The sequence below is a fragment of the Streptopelia decaocto genome (genome assembly GCF_964273445.1).
Source record: "Streptopelia decaocto genome assembly, chromosome: 12".
NCBI lineage: Eukaryota > Metazoa > Chordata > Aves > Columbiformes > Columbidae > Streptopelia > Streptopelia decaocto.
The window spans coordinates 139,471-162,745 of NC_138667.1; the positions used below are offsets into that span (position 1 = coordinate 139,471).

Here is a 23,275-nt window from a genome sequence, read left to right on the forward strand (position 1 = left end):
AAGATACAGCTTAGAAGCACTTTAATTTTTTTCCTTGTGAAAAAACAGGCTGAATGTTTAATGACATGCAATAGCCCATAAAGCTGGCTCATCAGACTCCAGGCTATTCAGTATCACAGAAATTTGGGGGTTGAGAGCTTTTCATAACTGAAGTAAAACACAAGAACATATCTGTAATTTGAAATCTCGATAAGATGTTATTTTGCAAAGATTACATTAAGAACATTGAGGAGATCCAAGCCAGCTAAACTGATACCGAAGGAGTGCATTAGGATTCCTAGCTCAGGAATTAAAAAAAAAAAAAAAATTCAAGAGTTGAATTTCACCACCTCATCCTTAATCACGGATATAGAAATATGGAGAGGTTAAAAGGCCAGGGTGCTGACTTCAACACACGGGTGTCACAACCTAGGAGTAACTCAGATAAGGGGATCAACTCACCATTGTCCTTTCTCCCTAGACCAAATACTTAACTATTCTCGACCTGGTCAAATACCGGACTACAGACATTATTTCATTTGCAAGGCAAGTCTCACCCTACACTGTTGTGTGCTCAGGAGGTTGAGGGAACATAAGCATTCACACAGAACCTACAAGTTTCTCTGCCTCAACTTCCATTGTGATTTTGTACTCATTTAACTTCAATGAAACTACTGTTTAGGATAAAAAAAAAAAAAAAAATCATCCGTGGCCCCCTGAGTGACCAGCCTGGCAGCTGAACAAGGCTCATCCATCCCCGGCTGCCACCTTCGGATCCTCCCCTCGTTGCCCTCCCCTATGGCTCCTGACCTCCTCTGTCCGATAGTGCAAAGTTCACACACCAATTCGTTTCGTTCATCAACGAGCAACGTGTTTCTGTCTTCCAGCTTCCGGATTGTGGCATTCAGCTCTGCTATCCTCTTCTGGTTTCTGCGCAAGTCCTGTTCATTGGCAACAACAAAATACAGTTACTGATTCTTTCCAAAATACAAGCTTGGGAAAAGAATCCTCAAAAAACACATACTACTCAACTTAAGCTGTCATCATCAACGAATTATATTTATGGATTTTTACAGTATGGAACATGCTGGCAAATGTGTATTGGGGGGGGAAAGAAAGCGTCTGGTTTGGGGGATACTTTAATTGAAAATGTTCAGCTGTTTAAAAAAATAAAGAGAAAACGACGAAACAGATGTCGATATTTTTTTATGATGAGGAAGAAAAAGCAAAAAGAGAAAAGACTACAATTTTTACTGCCTTTTCCTAAACATTGCTTCTATTTGCTGAACCATCTTGTCAGGTGAAAAAGTACAGACATCCCTTTCAGTATCAATTGCATTTACCTCCTCATTCCTCACTTGTATATGTGTAAATATGTGTGTATATATGCACATTTGTTGTGCAAACCATAGACTTAATCACACAACCAGTGAGTTGCATGTTTTGTGAACGACAGCGAGGGCTGTATATGTGGAGAATAGGACAGAAAGAGGAGGATCTCCTAAAAGTCTCCTGGATTCCCCCTCCAAGCCTTCTCCCTGCCCATCTTCGCAATTCTGTCTGTTTCAAGGACGCAGGCTATTCAGATAGGTATGTTCATGGAATGCTTCTTTCTAAAGGGCACTAAATATTTCAGCTGTTTTATGTTTATAAATAGAGCAACTGAGGAAACAGCCTTACAAAGCTTTGGCCCACTAGCGTTCTCTCTGAAGAATCTATGGACTTAACTTCTCTGTAGTTAATAAGAATGGGAATGTTTTCCCAGGGCTCGAGAAAATATTAAGGCAAGAGAAACACAGCCACGTTTCTGTTTTGCAGGGGCCAGTAAAATCTGCGTACAGGGCTGCTGCAGTGCTCTGAACCATCTCCGGCCCTTCCTGGGATCTCTCTCTTGGGACTGCTCATGTTACACTCTGCCTCCTTCACCAAGAAGAGCTGTTCATCCAGAGCTTCCTTCTGCAGCTGCAGCTTCTGCACGTAGCCCGTCTGTGTCTCCAGTTCTTTCTCCAAGGAAAATATGATCCTGTCTTTAGCCTTGATCTCATCCATCTGAATAAGAGAAACACACACTGTGTAAAGGCAACGGCATTTCAGCCTTCTCCACGCCAGTAATATATCATTTAATAGCGGTGTTCACCACTTAAATCTGCTATATCATACTGCACCGAGCTTGTAAAACAATACACTTTGAGGTTACAGCCATAACCGTACATTGGCACAGTAGCAGATTCACCAGCGTTACACAGAGGGAAGCCCAGGAACGGTGCATGGTGTAACGTGTTAATCGATAATTGGCTAAAGAGTTCAGGCTTTCATACTGTATTTCAGTCAGTTATTTTATGCTAACAAAAAAAATAAACTCCAACAAATGCTGAAAAGTTTAGACTGGCTCCTGCTTGTGTAAATGTTGCTACATTAGCTGAGGCAGTAGAGGTTATGGTCTGATTCTCACAAACAGAAGAACTGTGCAGACCCAGTATTTCTTAAAGCTGATTGCCATGTTATGAATCTTCTACTGAGTACAAACTCAAGGCTATTCATTTTGTTGTTACTTCATTTCTGCCTAATATCCCATGACTATCCAACACAAAAAGAAGTGCCTCTTATCTGACCTCACAACAACTTTAAGAATGATTTTAGGTTAAAACTTAGGATAAGATCAGCCCATACAAGATCAGCCTTGCAATCATAAAAATTGATACAAAGCTGCTAACATCACTGAGCTCAAGAAAATTTGGTGAACGGGAATTTGCAAATCGCTCTGCCAACAAAAAAAGTACTATTATGTGGGAATAATCTGAATCATGCCCTGAAAACAAAAATGGTGTCTATGTTAAATTTTGTCCACAGCTGCCAAAGATACCTTCTGGTCTTGCAGCTTTCTGCAAACTAGTTTTCAAATGAGGAGGGTTAGATTCTGATCTCCACTAATTAGATGTCACTCTGAGAGCAATATAATGGATTTGAAAACCACTTGTCTAAGCTACATAAAAGTAATTCTGGACTTGTTCAAGGTTTTTATGTGAGTAAATAGCCTTCAAAAAGACTTTCATTGTTGCTAAACGTAAAGTCATGCAATACACAGATGGAATATGAGTTGACCTTCATGTTACTAAATGTCTCTGTTTCATCGTGAATTTCACTACACTTCCTTTTTATATTAAAATCCCAAAAAGAGATTTGCAATTTCAGATGAGAAAAAAAAAAAGTAGTTTGTCCTCATGGCTACGCAGAACTGCAAATGGGGAATAAAGTGACCAGAAGGGTCAGAAGTCAGAAGGCAGATAGGAAGAATCCACCACTACTAGTCTATACTACACTACTGAGCATTTTGGCAACACCAGAATATACCTCTAGTACACAGACTTTGAACTGCAGGGGAAACAAAAAAACGTCATTCCTGACAGTTTAAATTAACATTTCTTTTAGTTTACTGCCAAATCTTGAATTCCAGTTTTCAAGCCAAACCTTCCACTGTTGCAGGTGCGTCTAGTTCCCTGGATGACAGGTAAACATGACAACTTGCACCATTGCTGGTATGGGTCTCGTCTTATTAATTTTCCATAGTAATTACTAAAGGCTAGGCCAAGATCAAACCAAAAGACATCTCCCCTCCTGCCATGGTCTACCGTGTTTAGGATACCGTCACAAGGGCTAGAGAAGCTAACAAACTGCAGGTGCAGATCCAAACACGCTTTTTCTAGCACTTCCCATTGCACACGTATCAGCATTCCAGCAAGCCACATCCTCTCAGACGAGGCCGACCACCCGCTTACTTTAAGGTGTCAGCTGCCATCACAGTGGTTGCTCTGCCCAACTCACCATGAACTATTTACCACTGAGAAGTGACTGAGAATTTTGTGATATTTTTGCAAACTCAGGTGCATTACAGAGTTCTGTTATTCACAAAAAGCTAAAAGGCACAAGAAGCAAGCTCACTACAGCATAAGAGACCACATGAACAGTTTTTGTTACTGACCAGGCGGCGAATATCCCTTTCACTCTCCCATTTGATCTTGGAAATGGCTTCCTGGTGGGACTGATGCTCACTTCGAAGATCCCCTGCCTTGATCTTATCAGCTTGGATCATGTTGTTAAGGGCCTCATCTACTTGCTTTTTGGCAGACTTCAGCTCAGTTATTTCCTGCAGAAGCTTCAGGCGCTCGGAGTCAAACTGTTTTCTGGCCTCTTCACGAGCCTCAATAGTCAGTGCTGTCCTCACTTTATCGCTGCTCCCGTCCCGCAGCGCACACAGCGCTGACTTCAGGCGCTGGATTTCACTGTCTCGGACTTTCACCATCCGCGTCATCTCCTGCTCATGCTGTTTGATGAGGTTCTCCCTCACAGCCTGTAGCTCCTTCATTTTCTCCTCATGAAGCTTGGCTTTCAGTTCTGTGATCTGCACGGTCTGCTTGCGTTGCTCCACCTCACGGATACGCTTCGTTTCTTGAGTCTTCTCTCGTTCAAGTTTAGCAACCTGCATTGAGATAAAATGAAAGTCACCTGCTACCAACATAACGTTATCAAAACAAGCCCACCCAGACACACAGCCGCGTCAAATTAAGGAAGACCCCGCCGCAGACCCTAGATGAACCTCCACCCTCCTACAACAAAATATGGGCCAGTTCCTGGAGCATTCAAATAGATTTTACACTGTCTTTACTCAAGGCAAAACAACCCTGTCTTCTCCAGGTGTCTTGCCTCATGCAGTGATACTACATGTACTTTCAATATTCCCTTAGGAGATTAGACTCCATGGATGCGTGTGCATTTGTCTAATAACTTTTTAACCCATCAGTCAATGTCAGTCAAATTCACTGGAAAATTAGAGGGCTCAGAAATAGCAAGGTTCCTACAACTTTCACAACGATGGGCAGTCAATCAGATGTGAGAGAAGTGTTTGCCTCTGTATGATTCCAAGTGAGGTAAAGTGCAAGTCTGAAAGTCCAGGAAATATTTCATCTTTTACAGATGTTCTTACCCATACATTCAGCTTTAATGGGCATTTGTAGTCACTTCTTAGACACGTATCTACAGAAAAGCACGCTTCACTGGTTATCATGCTTATAGAGCAGCTAGCTTTACTTAAAATATGTCCTTTGCTACTCTCAGTTAACAACCGTTTTTAAAGTTCTTTGTCCATGTCTTTGGAATCAAAGTTATAGAGCAACCCATCACTCCTCAGTACACTTATACCAATATATCTCTAGGTGCAACTCCACACCCCTGAGCAATTCCACAATAGAAACCTGTGTGAACCTACACCAAAGGAAAGCAATGGATAAGGAATGGTTTCAGTACAAAGTAAACTCAGTAGGTTTGTTATTTACAGTGAAAAAGAATGCAGTTTCAAAGACTGTAAGAACTTGCTTGTTAATTCCTTTTAAATAAAGACCACAAAGAACAAGGAAGAGTGAGCAAACCTCCTAGAAAGAAAGACCAGAGGAAAAAAAACAGTCAATATGAATAAGTATATTAGTAGGCCATCTGAAAGCCCTCCAAGAGACACCAGTGGTCTAGCCTGTGGGCCTAATCAATTACTTGGAAAGGATTTAGTGAAGGTAGGAAGTGCTCTCAGCTATATGCAGAGCTGATTGACTTTGTTAACATACTTCTACTTCAGTTTCAATCACCAAAGTCATTCTGACAAGTAAGAGACTCTAAAAATGAGAAGTATCTTCCTCAGAAGGCTCCATGGAAAAAAAAAAATCTGAAATATTATCCCAGAACACCCTCCACAGGGCTCTAGGATGCACAAAAACTTTTCGAAGTAAAGTATTCAATACACGTGCTTTTTAAAAGTGGTCTGCACTTGCAACTGCCACTGACTTCTCTGGAAGACTGCAGAGGCTATTGATGCAGTAACTATGTGCAATAATGTCATATGCAACAAGAAGATTTTGCAGCCAAGGACTAAAAACCACTCTCCTAATCACACCTGTATGATTCATGTGAGATGTTAAGATGCCTTTACTACACAGATCAGTTCTGAGAAGAAAGCCACACATAACCTTAGCCACTCAACTCCTAAGTCCTTAGGCTAGGTTTTCGGTTTGCCTTAAGTCCTTCTTCATTCTAGGCTCATCCTTGATTTTGAATACTCATTAATAAAAATGACCCTGATGCCCTCTTTCTTTCTTATAACACATCTTCTTGTTTTTAAAACGGGAGTTGAATGCACTGCAAAACAGGTGCAATTATTTTAAGTGTTCCATTCTGGCATAACATAGAAAGATACATCTAAACTTTCAACAAAGTAGTTTGGTTATCCACAACGGTGCAATGCAGACCCAGTCAGGGCCTGAGCACAACCCCAGCTAAGCTCTGTGATGCCTGGTTTTATGGCTATTAGTTTACAGGCTGCCTAGTTTATTCAACTGATACACCATCATATGTTAGGCTGACTTGCAGACATACAATCCTGATGGGAAGAATCGGAAAGTAAATGAGGGTCTTGTCGGAAAAAAGACTAATTACATTTGAAGTAATGGAAAAGAGACCTGTTCAATGAAATACCACAATGGCCCAGAGGTTTCTACCCTCTTTGGATTCATTGGTAGAGAGAACTTATGGCTAGCAGAGACGGGAAAAGTCCCAAGGTTCTATTTGTTTGACCCCTTTGTGGGATGAACACTTTCTCAAAGCTCTTTTTGATGTGTTGGCATCCTATTTCTAACCTGATTTTACAAATGAGGCTGTACCAAGACATCCAGTCTGAATCTGCTTATGTCTACGGAAAAAGGAAAAATAGCCAAAATCTGAATTCCAGATTAAAATGTCTGCTCCTCTCAGTCCGAACTGCAGAATATTCAGAAGTGTGATCTTCTGTAGTTTTTATCCCCCCACTACTTCATTATGATAATTGCTTTAATAAGTGAGCACTCGGTCTGATTTAGTTACAGGAATGGACAAGAGCACCTACAGATGGGTATCCCAAGAGGTACTGAAGTGCACAAACAATTTCATAATTTTGTTCATGTTCTGCTCCCCTTCCCATTTCTGGTGTTACTCAAGCACATTTAAATATATTTCAGATTAGCTTTTTTGGTGTTGTTTTCAAGACTTGCCTACTTTTGTGACTCTCACTATGTTGGGCTGTCCCTGAAGCGATGTCTAGTAACAAAAATCTGCACTGGCAACTTCCTCATTGGAATTCCATAGCTGCAGTGATAACAAAAAGCAGCAAGCCTCAGAGTACAGTGGGAAGCACTGCAGAAGCTCCCTGTGCCATCCGTTTTCTGGCAGCCAGCCTGTGGCTTCTTAAGAGCATAACTAAAGCCTTGCCTGTGTGCAACACATGAATGCCAAAGCTCGCAGGGAAGACAAAAGAACCAAAAAACATTCTTGCTGTCATCAACCATTTATGAAAGAAAAGGATGCAGAATGAGTCTGAAGGATTGACGATGTCTGCTTTGTTGCACATTGCAAATCTCATCTCTTTTAAAAGGTTGCAAATTAATGACTATAAACTTCACTGGCAGGTGAAGGTAGAATGCCCCTAGAAATTCTCAGAACAACAGGTAACACAGAACTGTCTATTCTTGCCTCCATTTAGTTTCTCCCAAATTATATCAGCCAACTTTCACTACACTGACTAACAGTTGTCTGAGATTGCCAGTGTGATTAACCTTGAGATACTGGCATGAACATCCATCCCTAAAAGAAATAAATTATGAAAAAGACCTCTTAGTGGCCGAAGGATTTGTGGTTATTCAGGTTTTGAAGATAGATGCAAGTCACCCTGGGTTTTTTTGCCCAGTATATATGCTTATCCGAAAAGGAATAAAAGCGCCACGTTGATGGACTTCAATATATTTCATTTGGAAAAATATCACTAGGCACCACCCCTTGAAAACGTGGCTGCCAGCCAGGTTGCAGATGGGGCTGCCAGGCTGCAGCCAGCACTGCTCCCAGCCCGCTTCGTGAGAGCTCACCAGGAGTTATTAAACGGACATTTGTTATCTTCACTGCTCACAAAGAACACACTGCTAAACCTGAAGACAGCCTTAATCTCACCCCCATTCAGGGAATTTTAGCACTTACCATACAAGGGTTTATTGCACAAAAGCTGTACTCTGACTATAAAACACAGGCATATTGTGCTTGCCACTAGAAGCATCTCTAAATGAAGGGGAAGCAACACAGTGGAGAGCAAAAGGTACACTTCTTTGCAAAGCCACTTCAGTACCATCTGTGGGAAAACTGATGTTGCTTGCAAGGATTTTAATAGAATGCAGGCAGGGTATAAGTGGAGTAGGTGTAAAACAACACTCAGTCTTTTTACCAGGCACAAACACTGTAGCGGTGTAAGGAGGTATTATGTGTTTTGCAAGGGCTGCCCTAGCACAGACAATTCAGGAAAGAGTGAAAAGTTCAGCTGAAAATGTAGGCAAGAGCTGAAGCTGCAGCATGCAGCCTTGAGGTTGCACCAAAGGCTTCTGAAGTATATGGGAAGCACCTCAAACCTTCACAGGTATGCCTGTACTATATGGCCACAGCTATAACCTACATGCATGATATTCAGCTGGGTTTAGACTAACTTTACATACCCAAGACTGTAACTCCAGCAGACCGTTGGTACCTGAACAAGCTTTAAACAATGCATACGTACCCCAGTGTATACAATATGCTGCACTGCAGATGGATTACAAGGGCTGACAAGGATTGTCATGCTATATATTTAAGGAATACTTCACTCGACTTTGAAATAAGGGCACATCTTTATGAAGTATCAGCCATTCAAAAAACAGTAACACTACAAAATTTCTAAACACTGAGTGGATAGGATGAAACCCACTAATTGGAATATGGCCAAAAATGTTACAAAAGACATATTGCTCCATTTGAAGACCATAGGCTTCTTAAACTTGACCCTCAGCAAAAATGAGTCTCTTCCACAGAAGCAACAGGTTATCCACAGCAAGAAACTGTTGTATGTGGGCAAAGAATCAGATCACTGCTCTAGGAGAGTTGTGTTGCACCTGTTGATTTCTGTGATACTGTTTTTCGCATGTGTTTCTCTCCTTCAGCTCAGACACTGTTATTTAAAACCAAGTCCTCACTTACCTTAGACTTCTCCTGATGCAGCTCAATTTGAATGTCTGTTAGCTTGGTCCTGAGTTCCTCATTGGCAGCCTGTAGGGCAACGATCAGGGCCTCAGGCTTTTCGCCCTTGCTACGTCCTTTTTTTGACATGGTTTCTTATCAGCGAGAGTCCACCTGTTCAATTATTTCAAATATGGACTGCCATGTTTTCCTGTTCCTTTCAGTGCCAGTTAGTTCAGCACCCACTGTGTGACATTCCTTAAGGTCCTGGACTCTGATGCTTTGGAAGCCCTGCGAGAAATAAGACGTACTATCATTTGTCAGTGGACGCTGCAGCACGACAGTTGACACGGTTACAGAATACAAGAGATAGCTCACTTCTCCACACACCACAATCTTTATCTGAAAACCTCCAAGGGAGATGGCAGCACAATCAGGCTTCTGTATGCCAGTCTGGTGTACGAGTGAAGATTCCAAATAGTCCCTTCTAATGTTCTCAGAAAGGGGCACCATGCAATGAAGACAGGAGTTTGTTTACCATAAGGATTAGGGCTGTTGAAAGTACAGGACTAGAAAGCAGAGGTCACTTAATCCAAGCCTTGCAGTCTTTAAGCTTTTTTTTTCCAAATTTTGCTTTAACAGAAGGATTTGGCAGCTGTCTAAAAATGCCTCTGGGAATGCCAAGATGATTTGCACTGGCGTAGCCACAGAATAGTTGTCCTGAAGTCACAGGAGAGATGTCAGTTACACCATAGAAATCAGAGAAAAAAAAACTACCTCCTGCACAGAATTTCTACCCTTAGATCCAACAAGAGACTTACTCAGTTATTTAGGGTATTGCTCCACAACCAGACCAATAAGTACAAGGGTGATTTTTCAGCCATTTTCTTACACCACCCAGTATAATCAATGTGTGGAATAAGATTTATGGATGCAAAATCTTAGGACAGGTGTACACTACAGAAAAACAATTTTTACATTAGTAAGTTTTTGCTTCTGTCTGGTAGATAGCATTCATTCCCAGATCACCAACACCAGGGTTCGGTTAGACCAGATATAATCAAACCAAGGACTGACAAAAAAGAAAAAAGATGTGTCACAGATGCATAAGCTCTTCCTTCTTTTACTGAAAATTGGTGAAATACTGCTCCCAGGAATTCACCTGCCTTACATCAACACAATGGTCCCCACCCCCCAGCGCGAGAACAAAGCAAGCTGCACCAGGGGAGGTTCAGACCTGACATTAGGAACATTTCCTTACTGAGAGGGTGGTCAAACCCTGGAACAGGCTTCCTGGAGAGGCGGTTGCTGCCCCGAGCCTGTCAGTGTTTAAGAGGATTTGGACAGCGTCCCTAATAACCCGCTTTACCTTTTGGTCAGCCCTGAAGTGGCCAGGCGGTTGGACGAGGTGGTCACTGCAGGTACCTGCCAACTGGACCATTCTGTTCATAATTCCAGAAAGCCTTTAAGGCTACGGAGCTTCCAAATAAATCGTGCTTTCTAGCTACAGAATAAGGCAAAATACTCACCACTAAATCTAAGGCACAGGCAATGCAAAATGTTAATCACAGGGATTTATTGTTAGGGTGTAGTATCTTATAGTCTGCCACAGGAGAAATGAATGCCTGTGCCTTTCGGAGGATAAAATCCTAGTTTATAGCTGACACAAGGAATGGCAATATCACATCATAATATAATCACTAGAGTTTTAACATCTGGTTGTAAACTGTACCAAATAAAAATGTAGACATTAGACAAACACCATCATCATCCCTGTATTCACTTTTATTTGACAGCATTATTATTCCCATCTGTGGCTGCTAGCAAAGAGAATGTTTGGAGATCTGGTTTGCAATGTTGGAAAAGATCTAGTTTCCCTGTCTGGTGGTGAAGCTTTGCAGGAGCGACGATCAGTGCTCTGATGCTAGATTCCAGTCAAGATTTCCTGCATTACTGTGAGGCTGCACATTAATTTTCATTTTCTACTTACTTCGCGTACAAAACAAACAGAATCATAATCTCCTGTGCTCAAATAGAAGCAAAGATACCTCCAAATATAAAAGTCTGTTTAATTCAACAAAAAGTTGCATGTATCGGTAGGAGGAAGGGAAAGAATGGAACTTCATTTCCCCGTGTTTTAACCCAAGAGGGAATTTTGAGGCTGTTTCAGTGAACCTGACCAAACCCTCATTTGAAGGTACAGCACTTCTTGCAGCCCATCACTCATCCCTGTTCTTCTCTGAAGTGCTACAATGACATCATCAGGACATTGTATAATAACAGCAGCTTAATCCTCAGCCTGATAAAGAAGAGTCACTTGCAATCTGTAGACTACATTCCCCAGAATTCTGTTTGTGTAACTGAGAGCAAGTACAGCAGCCGCTAACTGTGCTTCCTTGGCACCTCTCAACGGGTAATGTGTCTCACACACGAGCGTAACACAAACAACTTGATGGCAAGTGCCCTTCTCCCGGGACTTCTCAGAGGCCTATGTGTCCGTGGGAGGCAGAAACGTATTCCCGACTGATGAGAAAGTGCACCCGGCTGCCATGAGGGCCAAAGAGGATTAGACACCTGTATACCTTTGCACATGTCAAAAAACCGAGCAGTTCTTCAACGCGTGATAGCTCCTTTTAGATAGGAGGTATTCTTAATCACTTTTGGAAGCAATAATTAAATGCGGGCAATGGCATGGGTACGATAAACAAGGAGACAAGTCATGCTAAGCACAGATTAGGCTAGAATTGGGAACACAAAATGTTGACCAAGAGGCAAGCATGTATTCATGCATGAAAAAGCCACATAGAAGTCCACTGTCATCAGAATATTTACTGACATGCTAAAAGTAATGAGAAACATTAGGCTTGTGTGTTTCCAAATCTAACAGCGCTATGTTTTATTTTCTCGGTCAACATTATTTACTTCTTCGTCCTGCCAAAGACCCCAGCACGATCATTGAAGAAAAAACAATTATCTGCACAACAGATCACAACCTTCACAGAACCCCATAAGTTCACAATATGACTCTATTAGCCAGAGGGCTGCATCTGCCCATGACATTGTACTGACCCTATTGAGTCTGAAGGCATGAAGTTCTAGACCAGATCATGATTAACACTGTAAGACAAATCCGCTCTGTGCAATTTCTAAGTCTCTTCCCTTCTCAGCATTAAAAAAATTAGAAAGTCCTGCAGGATGGGAAGAGGGAAGAAAGGGGGTCACATCTAAGTAGATTTCTACAGAGCCTCAAAATCTAGAGCTGGCTTTAAAAAAATCATAAATTAAGTAGTGGGGAAAATCCTGAAAATTAATAATTTCCCTGTCTAACAGAAAATAGATGGAAACTTTTATATTTCTCTTTTGGAAATATCAAAAATGTCTTGTTAAATTGAGCTGCTGTTGCAAAATCAATGCAGCACTGTTAAGAATACTGTTCTGCTTTATACGCTATGTCACACTTAAAAATGAAACGGCCGTATCAAAACCAAGCAATTCCATCAAACCAAGCTCTAATTAACTGATGAAAACTGTAGCAAAAGGGTTGCTTCAGTACACACCACCTGTGAATGTTGTGAAGAGCCATTTACCAAAGCTGATATCAACTAGTAGTTTGGCAGAACAGCTTTTACAGCATAAAGAAAGAAATCTCAATAGACAGCAGCCACTTTTCCCAGCCTGCGTTCTCCAGCGGGTCTACAGGGCGGCAGGAAAGAGCCGCGTCCCTGGGGAGGCGGCAGCAGAGCGCGAGCCCCGCTCGGGCTGCGTCCTGACGCGCAGCATCACCGCGCACGCGCTGCACAACCAAACCACCGTGCAGCATCACCGCGCACACGCTGCACAACCAAACCACCGTGCAGCATCACCGCGCACGCGCTGCACAACCAAACCACCGCGCAGCATCACCGCGCACACGCTGCACAACCAAACCACCGTGCAGCATCACCGCGCACACGCTGCACAACCAAACCACCGCGCAGCATCACCGCGCACGCGCTGCACAACCAAACCACCGCGCAGCATCACCGCGCACACGCTGCACAACCAAACCACCGCGCAGCATCACCGCGCACGCGCTGCACAACCAAACCACCGCGCAGCATCACCGCGCACACGCTGCACAACCAAACCACCGTGCAGCATCACCGCGCACACGCTGCACAACCAAACCACCGCGCAGCATCACCGCGCACGCGCTGCACAACCAAACCACCGCGCAGCATCACCGCGCACACGCTGCACAACCAAACCACCGCGCAGCATCACCGCGCACGCGCTGCACAACCAAACCACCGCGCAGCATCACCGCGCACGCGCTGCACAACCAAACCACCGTGCAGCATCACCGCGCACGCGCTGCACAACCAAACCACCGCGCAGCATCACCGCGCACGCGCTGCACAACCAAACCACCGCGCAGCATCACCGCGCACGCGCTGCACAACCAAACCACCGTGCAGCATCACCGCGCACGCGCTGCACAACCAAACCACCGCGCAGCATCACCGCGCACGCGCTGCACAACCAAACCACCGTGCAGCATCACCGCGCACACGCTGCACAACCAAACCACCGCGCAGCATCACCGCGCACACGCTGCACAACCAAACCACCGTGCAGCATCACCGCGCACGTGCTTCACCACCAAACCACCGCGCAGCATCACCGCGCACACGCTGCACAACCAAACCACCGCGCAGCATCACCGCGCACACGCTGCACAACCAAACCACCGCGCAGCATCACCGTGCACGCGCTGCACAACCAAACCACCGCGCAGCATCACCGCGCACGCGCTTCACCACCAAACCACCGCGCAGCATCACCGCGCACGCGCTTCACCACCAAACCACCGCGCAGCATCACCGCGCACGCGCTTCACCACCAAACCACCGTGCAGCATCACCGCGCACGCGCTTCACCACCAAACCACCGTGCAGCATCACCGCGCACGCGCTGCACAACCAAACCACCGTGCAGCATCACCGCGCACGCGCTGCACAACCAAACCACCGCGCAGCATCACCGCGCACGCGCTTCACCACCAAACCACCGCGCAGCATCACCGCGCACGCGCTGCACAACCAAACCACCGTGCAGCATCACCGCGCACGCGCTGCACAACCAAACCACCGTGCAGCATCACCGCGCACGCGCTGCACAACCAAACCACCGCGCAGCATCACCGCGCACGCGCTGCACAACCAAACCACCGCGCAGCATCACCGCGCACGCGGTGCACAACCAAACCACCGTGCAGCATCACCGCGCACACGCTGCACAACCAAACCACCGCGCAGCATCACCGCGCACGCGGTGCACAACCAAACCACCGCGCAGCATCACCGCGCACGCGCTGCACAACCAAACCACCGCGCAGCATCACCGCGCACGTGCTTCACCACCAAACCACCGCGCAGCATCACCGCGCACGCGCTTCACCACCAAACCACCGCGCAGCATCACCGCGCACGCGGTGCACAACCAAACCACCGCGCAGCATCACCGCGCACGCGCTGCACAACCAAACCACCGCGCAGCATCACCGCGCACGTGCTTCACCACCAAACCACCGCGCAGCATCACCGCGCACACGCTGCACAACCAAACCACCGCGCAGCATCACCGCGCACGCGCTTCACCACCAAACCACCGCGCAGCATCACCGCGCACGCGCTGCACAACCAAACCACCGTGAGCCCACTCTGGCAGGACCAGCCCAGCCCCTGCCAAGGCTGGATTTTGTGGTCTCACTGAACCCAGGCTGTGGTTCAGAACCTCACCGGCATTTCTGTAAGTGCCAATGTTCCCTTTGTAGCAACAGAGTAAGGTGCTTCATGCAAATCTGCACACTACTCATACTGGGATACTTGATTCTCTGGGGCTTATCCAAAAGGAAGAAGTACTGTTATAGTCAAATATGACTCAGAGAAATTTAGAATAACTTTTATTAACGATAAATGAGCAAAGCAGCGCTGGGCAGCCGGGCAGTCCCTGCTGCACCCAAGGCACGCAAATCGGTTACAGAGAAAGGTGTTTATAGACCGTCTGTAAGTACGCGCCCCGATCTTCTTCCTGATTGGTCAGCTGGTTGCTATGCGGCCAGTCAGTCTTCCCCGCACAGCGAAGCACGTTCCCCTCCCCATAAGCACGCAACATCTTTCCCGCCAAAACTTGAAAAGCAGGGTGTGCAACATCTTTCCCGCCAAAACTTGCAAAAACAGAATGTGGCAAACTATGGCGGTTTAACATTTACACAACTCAGTGAATCGTCAACTACTAACATATTCTTGGTTTGATTAGCAAATTTACTTTACTTATGCAATCTATAACAGTACCAACAGCCTCAGGATTTCCAGCGCTGGGGGGGCAGTTTCAGCTCCTCCGTGCACAAGAGGCAACAGAAACATGAGCAAACACGGTGCAGTTCTGCACAACTGGCGCTCACTACTCAGCAGTATTTAAAACCAGTCGCTCAGAGCGCTGTTAACATCAACCTCTCCCACCAACGAGAAGCAGGGAACATGCGACTGAGTAAGTTTACTTACTGCTCGTATTTCAGAGTGATATTCACGTTTCTTAGAAGTCCCAACTACACAGGAAAAAATACTTGTGTAAGGATGTTGGTACAAGTACCAGCTCTTATCTTTTGTCTGTTTCAAGGGATCAACTGCTCATCTGTAACAAAGCAGATGAACTTCCCATTCTCTGACCGAATCCTCCAAAATCCACAGTCTCAAAAGGAAGTTTATTGGGATGACGTAACACCAATATTATTAGGGAGGGGCTATCAAGAATTCTTGAACTGTCTCATTTGTGTAATCATCTACGTTTGACTAAAGTGGAACTTGCCACATGGGCAAGTCATTTGCTCACTGCTGAGCAAGTTGCTTTTATCTGAAATTGCAATTAAGAGAAAGGTGCTTTTATTTTTCGCGCCCATAGGAGAAGTCCTTAGAGCTCGCTCTAAGGCTAATATTTCCATTTCAGTTATACTTCCATCTTCTGCTTTCTGAGGGCAAGAGCTGACAGGGAGGTCCCACACGTGCTCCTCCCAAAGCACGGCCGTCAGACACTTGGCTCTGCTCAAGGAGAGGGAGACGCTCCTTCCACTGTGAGCTGGACGCAGCTGTGTAAACAAGCAGAAACTCTAATGAGTCGAAACTCGTTTTCTTCGGGGCTCAGAGACAGCGTTTCACCTCTTGCCAAGAGAACGATTAACATGCTACTTCAGAACTCCGCTGACCCAGCTCTCCACCAGACAAGGCTGCTGGGATCAGGGTCAGGTAACCCCAGCATCAGGGGTTTTTCCAAATCAAGACTGCTGATCTAGGCTCCCTGGCTCTAGATCCCAATGCTGACTCTAGAACCAGAACTTCAGAACATGGCAAATCAAAAACCAAAATCAAGCTGTTATGTCTTTCCGTCAAATAGAGAAGTTTGACGGTGGTTCAAGGTTACAAATTGATATCCACCCCTATGTCAGACACGAAGACAACTTCTTCTGCAAGCTTTAGTTGAACAAAAGTCTGTGGCCTTTAGTAGTTCTTCCCTGCATTTGCAGGTTCTCAATGCAAATTAAAAAAAAAATATATAGAAATAACACTGTGAAGGTTTTTCATCCTCAGCAAATCCCTGTGGCCCTTGTGTACTTCACTGTCTCTGCCAACAACCTGCAGCAATTTTAAGAGACACTTTCTACTCCCACAAAATGGTGGAACTCCCTTGGAACGAGAGGAGTAGTTCCAGTGCTTACCTGCTAGAAATGTTGTCCCAGCAGCTAGACAGGATTCAGCCTTGTTCATTGAGCTGCTCTTCAGCAATATTTTTCGGAAATGTCATTGCCATATAAGCCAATTCCCATCACCGCAACAATTCTGTTCGCTACAAGGGGAACAGTGGCCATACACAACTCCTTATCTCTCCAAAGCCTGTCTCATTTTGCTAGCGAGATTTGAATGAATCCTAAATTAAGTCTTTGCTTTGGCTTTTATTTACCAGGTTTCACCTATGCTTTGCATTGTTTCAGAAGAAAATTCAAGCCCTGGTTATTGTGTTCTATGCTGTGTGTTATGTCACGTAACAGAATACATGATTAATGAAAACTGTTATTAAAAGTACGATTTATATTAATTTAGCATGAAATCATAATTCAGCAATCCAAGACCAACCCAAAACCTTAGCTCAGACTTGCTGCAAATATTCACAGCGTTTGTACAGTTCTGTCCTGTATTTCTTCTTATAGTCAGAAGACGGCAAACTTCACACACTAGTTCATATGTTTTATTTTACCAAAAGGTGATAAGCAGCTCTTCAGAGCAAAACCTAACCACCCCCTGCTTTTGACTGCACAAAAATCATAGTATTGTCATTAGATTTTTAGTTAGTACCACAACAATTTTCAGGAATATTAAAATACCTTCAGAACTGAACTCAAATGATCCCTCAGATTTGGGCTCTGCACAGGGAGTACGGGATGAATCTGGTGCTGCCAGGCTGCTCGTGCTAAAGTCGCCATTGGTCCTTGCTCTAAAACACGAACCAGAAAACTCTGTCCATTGCTGGCGGCTCCATGGAAACAGTCAAAAGGTGACAGAAGTGTGATTGTTATCCACGGCAAAGCTGAGGAGTTTTGTGAAACCAGTATTCTAGTATTCTGTGGCTAAAATACGATCTTTCTCTTTTTCATACAATCATTTCCCAAGAAGTTCCCACAACATGATGCACACTGAGAATAATACTGCCAGTGAAAATACAAAATCCTTCCCTACCCTGAAGGGAAACGGAAATTCTCCAGAATTGATAGTTTTCACAATGAGATATGGACACTAATTAAACACGCTCTTTAAGACTGGCAGGATTGTCAGGAAAAGGATGAACGGCAGCAGCCTGCCCAGTTCATTGCAGGACAGAGGTCTAAAAAACCACTTCAGTGGTTTTGTACTTTGAGCATTATTCCAGACCTATTCCTAGCTTACTAAAAGGATGTTTTTGTAAATGTATTTTGTGCAAGTAGGGGCACACTCAACCATTGCCAGTGACAACATGCACAGCCTGAAAGAGAACCATCGCCGTTCCCAGAGTGTATAGCATCGAGTTCTCCTTTCTTTGATTTTCATTTTAACAAGTCAGGAAAACCACCTTTTATTTAACTCAAATGCATATAAACAAGAAAACAACAAACAGTGAGGGGAAAGTTCATGCTCCGTATCTTTATCCTGGAAACCCTTCCTTTTCTTTCTTCCTAAAGCCATAGCCCTGATTATCTTATATTGTCTTACAGGTATCAGAGGAGGATATTTTACATGCACTACTAAAGATCGTCAGATATCTAGGTAATTTTTCTATTTAAAGTAAGAGGGTGAACTTCTGAAAGTTGTTGCCATTTTTTTAGTCCAACTCCTGCCACAGCAAATAAAGGTAGATACCAATGTAAGAATGAGTAAGAAAACTGTGCGTTCTGGCCTCCCACATTCACGTCCAACAGCACAGATCTCTACAATGAACAATTTTCTTTTCTGTACACCTTACTTCCAACCAGATCAGTCCCTCCTGCAATTCCTTATCAGCCTGCAGTTCAGTATAATTTCAAAACATGTATTTTCTTCTCCCACCATATCACTATCAATGCCCTGCAGAACCTCATGTACACACTGCTCTAATTTCCCACGTCCTATATCCCTCTTGCTCTTTTCTTCCATTTTCTGGGAAAAGAATCTGAATGTTCCTATCACCAGGCAAAGACTAAGCCAACATGAATTATGGTTTGTCTCTTCACATCAGCTTTTCAGCAGAAATGTAAACACATTAGCCATTTCTATGCATCTTTTAGAGTCAAAATACCTTTAAAAATAGAAACATTGCAAGCAACGTTCACTAGAAACACTCAGGATTATTCACTTATGAATGCACTATGACCAGAGTTGGTCTTTTCCATTTCTGAATTGTTGTGATTCTTACTTTTCTGTCATATGTGGAAAGAGGCTCCTTCAACATGCCTGGAGTCTGTGAGTTTAACGACGGTCTGAAACAGCTTTCACCGGTAACATCAGAAATCTGCTCTTCCATTAATGGCTAAGGGACAAGTAACTGCCATTCCTGCCCGCCTGACAAAACAAATCAAACGAGAACATACCACACGACGTCGTACACGGTGACTTCAACAGCTCTGCTCGTCATGCGAAGAACAGGACTCAACAAATCAACAACCAGGATATAGTGAAACTCGTGTGGAATGTAGAATTCATCCTTACAGTTTACTATTTAAAAACTGCCCCTGAAATGTGCAGGCTGATTTTTAGCTGAACTGTGCTGTTTTAAAAATGGAAGCATCAGCTAATATTGATCAGGGGAGCAGCATCCTCCTCCCATGTAAGCGGGTGACGGCTCGGGCTCTCAGCTGGTGAAAGCGTAACGGCAAAACGCCACCCGTTAAACCCAGCTGAGATGCTGGTTAATACATGACATGGCAAGCTACAAAAAAATTAAAAGGTTACACTTATAAGACAGTCAGGATACTGCCTTGAGCACACAGATTTCCATTAAGACTGCACCTAAAACCAGAAAAATACACTAGTTTCAGAGGTATTTTAATAGGCACTAAGCTATTGTTTATCGTTGCAAATCAATTCCCAAGGACAATGCTTACATTCTCCTTGAGATCACCTAACACAGGCTAGATCACTGACACACTGCGTGTTCCAGGAAAACGGCCACATGTAGGTCATGCTGCGACCTACAAAAATACGTGACGCAATTCAGAAGAGATCTGCCAACGCAGCCCCGCGCGGGCCGGACACCGGGTGACGGGCACCACCGGGTGACGGACACCGGGTGACGGGCGCCGCCGGGTGACGGGCGCCGCCGGGTGACGGGACGCGCGGGCTCCACCGCTGCCAGCTGCGCCTCTGAAACGCTCACCGGACACGCTCCAACCTTGCAGGTTCATTCTTAAAAGCATTTCCAAGTTAATTAATGCAACCTTTTGCTTAGTTACACACTACTGAACAGTAACCAACACAATGTAAATTACTCCATGTTCTTCAACCGTCCCCACATACTCTTTGCTCGTCTAAGACTGGTTGTAACTTCCCACCAGAGAGGGGAGAAGAGGCTATTACTAAGGGCTGTATTAAATTAAAACAGATTCTCCCAGCTGATTCTCCAAAAATTACTGCATCTTGTTGTTTTATTCCTCACCAATGCACAGAGAGGAAATATATTATAGCAGCCTGCAGAACCTTAAATATTAAGTACAAATAAATACAGTGTAAAAAACCCCAACAACTTATTTAAGAATAGCAGAACTTTGAGAACAAAAATAACATTCACGTTCATTAAAATATGCATATAAGATGTGTATTAATACAATTTTAAGTCTTTTTTAATTAAGCACTAAAATGTTTCCACACCAAGCCTACCCCAAATGCATGCAAAACAGTACAGTATTGATTCTAATTAATTAGAATGTAACATCGCTTGTAACATTAAGAGTTCTAAGGATTTGGCGTACACTATAGAAACGAATATTGAAAAATATTTCTGCCTCCATTTTAAAAGAAAATAAACTTAGCTAATTTTAGCAAACCAGTGCACACGCAGCAGAAAAAAATCCAGCAGCTCTCACTCTACCATTTCTCCCAACTTTATTTGCTTACTCATTATTGATGATCTTAAACCTCCCGGGACCTCAATGCATTTTTCAACAGCTATTTCTCCTTTTCAGTTTTAATTTCTGTGTTACTTAGACTCTTTGTTTACAGTCCATACAATGTAAACTTTAATAAGTCTTCCCTCTAAACACTTAAAAGAATATTATAATAAACAATTTCAACAAAATTCAACAAACAGGTTGACAAATGGAGTACAGGTGTTAAATGGCAACTGAGATACGACCTCCCAGGTGTAGATGAGGGAAATGCATAAACTGAAAATGGAGACAGCGTGCATTTTAGCATCAGTTGTTCTCAGGTCAAATAATTAATTTTGGGTTTTTTGATAAAATAATCTGAGATAATGTTATACTCTGCATTATTATTTTTAATATAAAAGAAGAGCTGGTATACCACAGCAGTTGTTCTACCTAAACAATTTTCTCAGGTATATCAGTTTGCTTTATTATTCACCACAGAGTCACATTTCATCCAAAGTTAGAAATGGAATTGTGGCCTATCCAGTCTTCATTTGTAAGAACAGGATTTCACTAGGCAGCCGTGTACTGAAACGCTGCTGCGTCCACGTGCCTCTTTCTGCCTGACCACGCCGTGCAGACGGTCACTTTGCTTCTCTTCCGACAACAGCCCATTCAGACTATGTAACATACAGAACCGGCTGTGACGTCCAGACGTGATCTTCCAGATTAAAAAATGGTCCTAAATTTCCCAGGATGTGTGACAGTTTCTCAGCTACCCACCAGTGACCCAAATACACGTCAAGCAAATCATACAGCACTGTAATTTTTAGTGAGATGAACTGAAAGCCTGCATTCCCAAAAGTGGTTGCCTGTCATTATTTTCCCTTGAAAGTTCACTGGATGTTTTAGAATCCAAACTGCACACTGTGATCCACACTGTTTTTCTGTCACTTACAGAGAAGCTGTATTTACACTCCTTTAACTTGACGGCGTTTAGTGTGGCAAGACCACAGAACTTTACCATTGAATTTTCTATTTAGAGCCCCACCTCCTGGAGCAAAGACTTCCAGTCCTCAGATGTTAAAGGAGAAATTCAAATAGACCTTGAAAATACAAAAACAAGAAGTACTACAAAAATTACGTTTTTCTACCCCATGCATTCTGGATCTTGAGTGCTGGTGGCAGAGAACCGCAGAGGTGCTTCGCACAGATGTAGATGATTACTACAGAAAAGGCAGAGGAGAATCCATCTCTGAGGATGGGAAGATAAATCTGTTATAATCCAGCAAAGACCAGATGATCAAAGGATATAGATTTAGAGAGAAACTTTGAGGAGGCTACCTGCTGGGAATTTGTGTTATGTGTTTCTAGCTTGTTCAAACACGTCATTGTAAATTCAAGTAAAATATTTTTTAAAAAAACAAAACCAAAACATTTGGTTTCCAGTCTTAGAAGCCAAACATTGCATCGCTATGCACAAAGATTAAAGAGAAATCTGACAGAACCCAGAAGATACAAAGTGACTGACTAGAAAGTGATTGAAAGTTCAGGTATCTGGTAAATGACCATGACCCAGTAGTGAAAGCCAAGTTGTAAGCATCTTCAGTCTCCCATAATTTAGTTAAAAAGAATTTATTATTAACAAATTACTTGGATTTCAACTGCTCAAGTTACACCAGAGCTACAGCAGCCTTATGACAGCAGAATCCATCACCATACTTTTTTTTTTTTTTTTTTTACAACAAGAGGACTATTTTCTTACACTTTTTTAAACCACAATATCACAATGGATGAATAAAAACAACAGCTGAAAATTATTCTGGGCACTGTTTTGCCAGTTATGTTTCACAGCATTTTCCTGACTTGAATATCCTGAGGTCACTGAGGCTTTGCAATGACAGAGAAACTATGCAGCACCTCTCCAGCTACATGAAGGCCTTGATAATAAAGTCTAACAGAATCCAGCATACATGTATACATTACAAGAACCAACACACAACCATGTTTTAGCTGTACCTTATGTTCAGTTCCTAATAAGTAGCATATGGAAGTTCTTATTCAGAAGATTATTTAGCTGGGAATGGCCTCTGGAAGCAGAGGGATTATCAGAAGCCACTAAAAGGTGACAGAGACAAGGTTATCCAAAGGGAGGCCAAGGCAACGCATTAGCATTCGCAATATCGCAGAGCCTGAAGTTAAGCTTGGGGTGGACACTGTGAAATACCTGGCTTGAATTAATCTCCAGGTAAGGGCCGTGTTTCTCTACCTTAGGCACTAACAGAACAGTCAGTCCAAGATCAGCAAGTCAGAAAGGTGGCAGCATCTGGCACTGGCAGTCTGGTCCCTTGAGCTAGGAGCTCACTGGCAGCCAGAGGCCCCAGCAGTCCCCACACGCCTCAGTTCGGGGAGAGGGACAAGGCCAAAGGGGCAAGCACACCAACAGCTTCCGGCAGCCACCTCCACCAGGCATCTCCTACAGAAACCCCAGCAGAAACTCTCCTGCCTTTCCTCCCTGAGGCTCCTCCGCAGGATTTTGCTCACTGTAGAAGTAAGAGTGGAACTGGATGCAACCCCATTAACTTGATCAGAATCACAGAATATCTCAACTTGGAAGGAACCCAT

General features: G+C 43.8%; 1 protein-coding gene across 4 annotated transcripts in view; it reads right to left on the reverse strand.

The window, feature by feature from the left end:
- Positions 1–23,275, reverse strand: part of JAKMIP2 (janus kinase and microtubule interacting protein 2) — a 50,539-nt gene that overhangs the window by 25,442 nt on the left and 1,822 nt on the right. For all 4 annotated transcript variants that reach the window (XM_082063542.1, XM_082063539.1, XM_082063540.1 and 1 more), the window contains exons 2-5: positions 9,046–9,315; positions 3,959–4,456; positions 1,819–2,028; positions 822–920 (exon numbers count right to left, since the gene is read on the reverse strand). In XM_082063542.1, coding sequence (XP_081919668.1) covers positions 822–920; positions 1,819–2,028; positions 3,959–4,456; positions 9,046–9,174 — 936 coding nt within the window. In that variant the 5' untranslated portion in view covers positions 9,175–9,315. The remainder of the gene's footprint in view (positions 1–821; positions 921–1,818; positions 2,029–3,958; positions 4,457–9,045; positions 9,316–23,275) is intronic.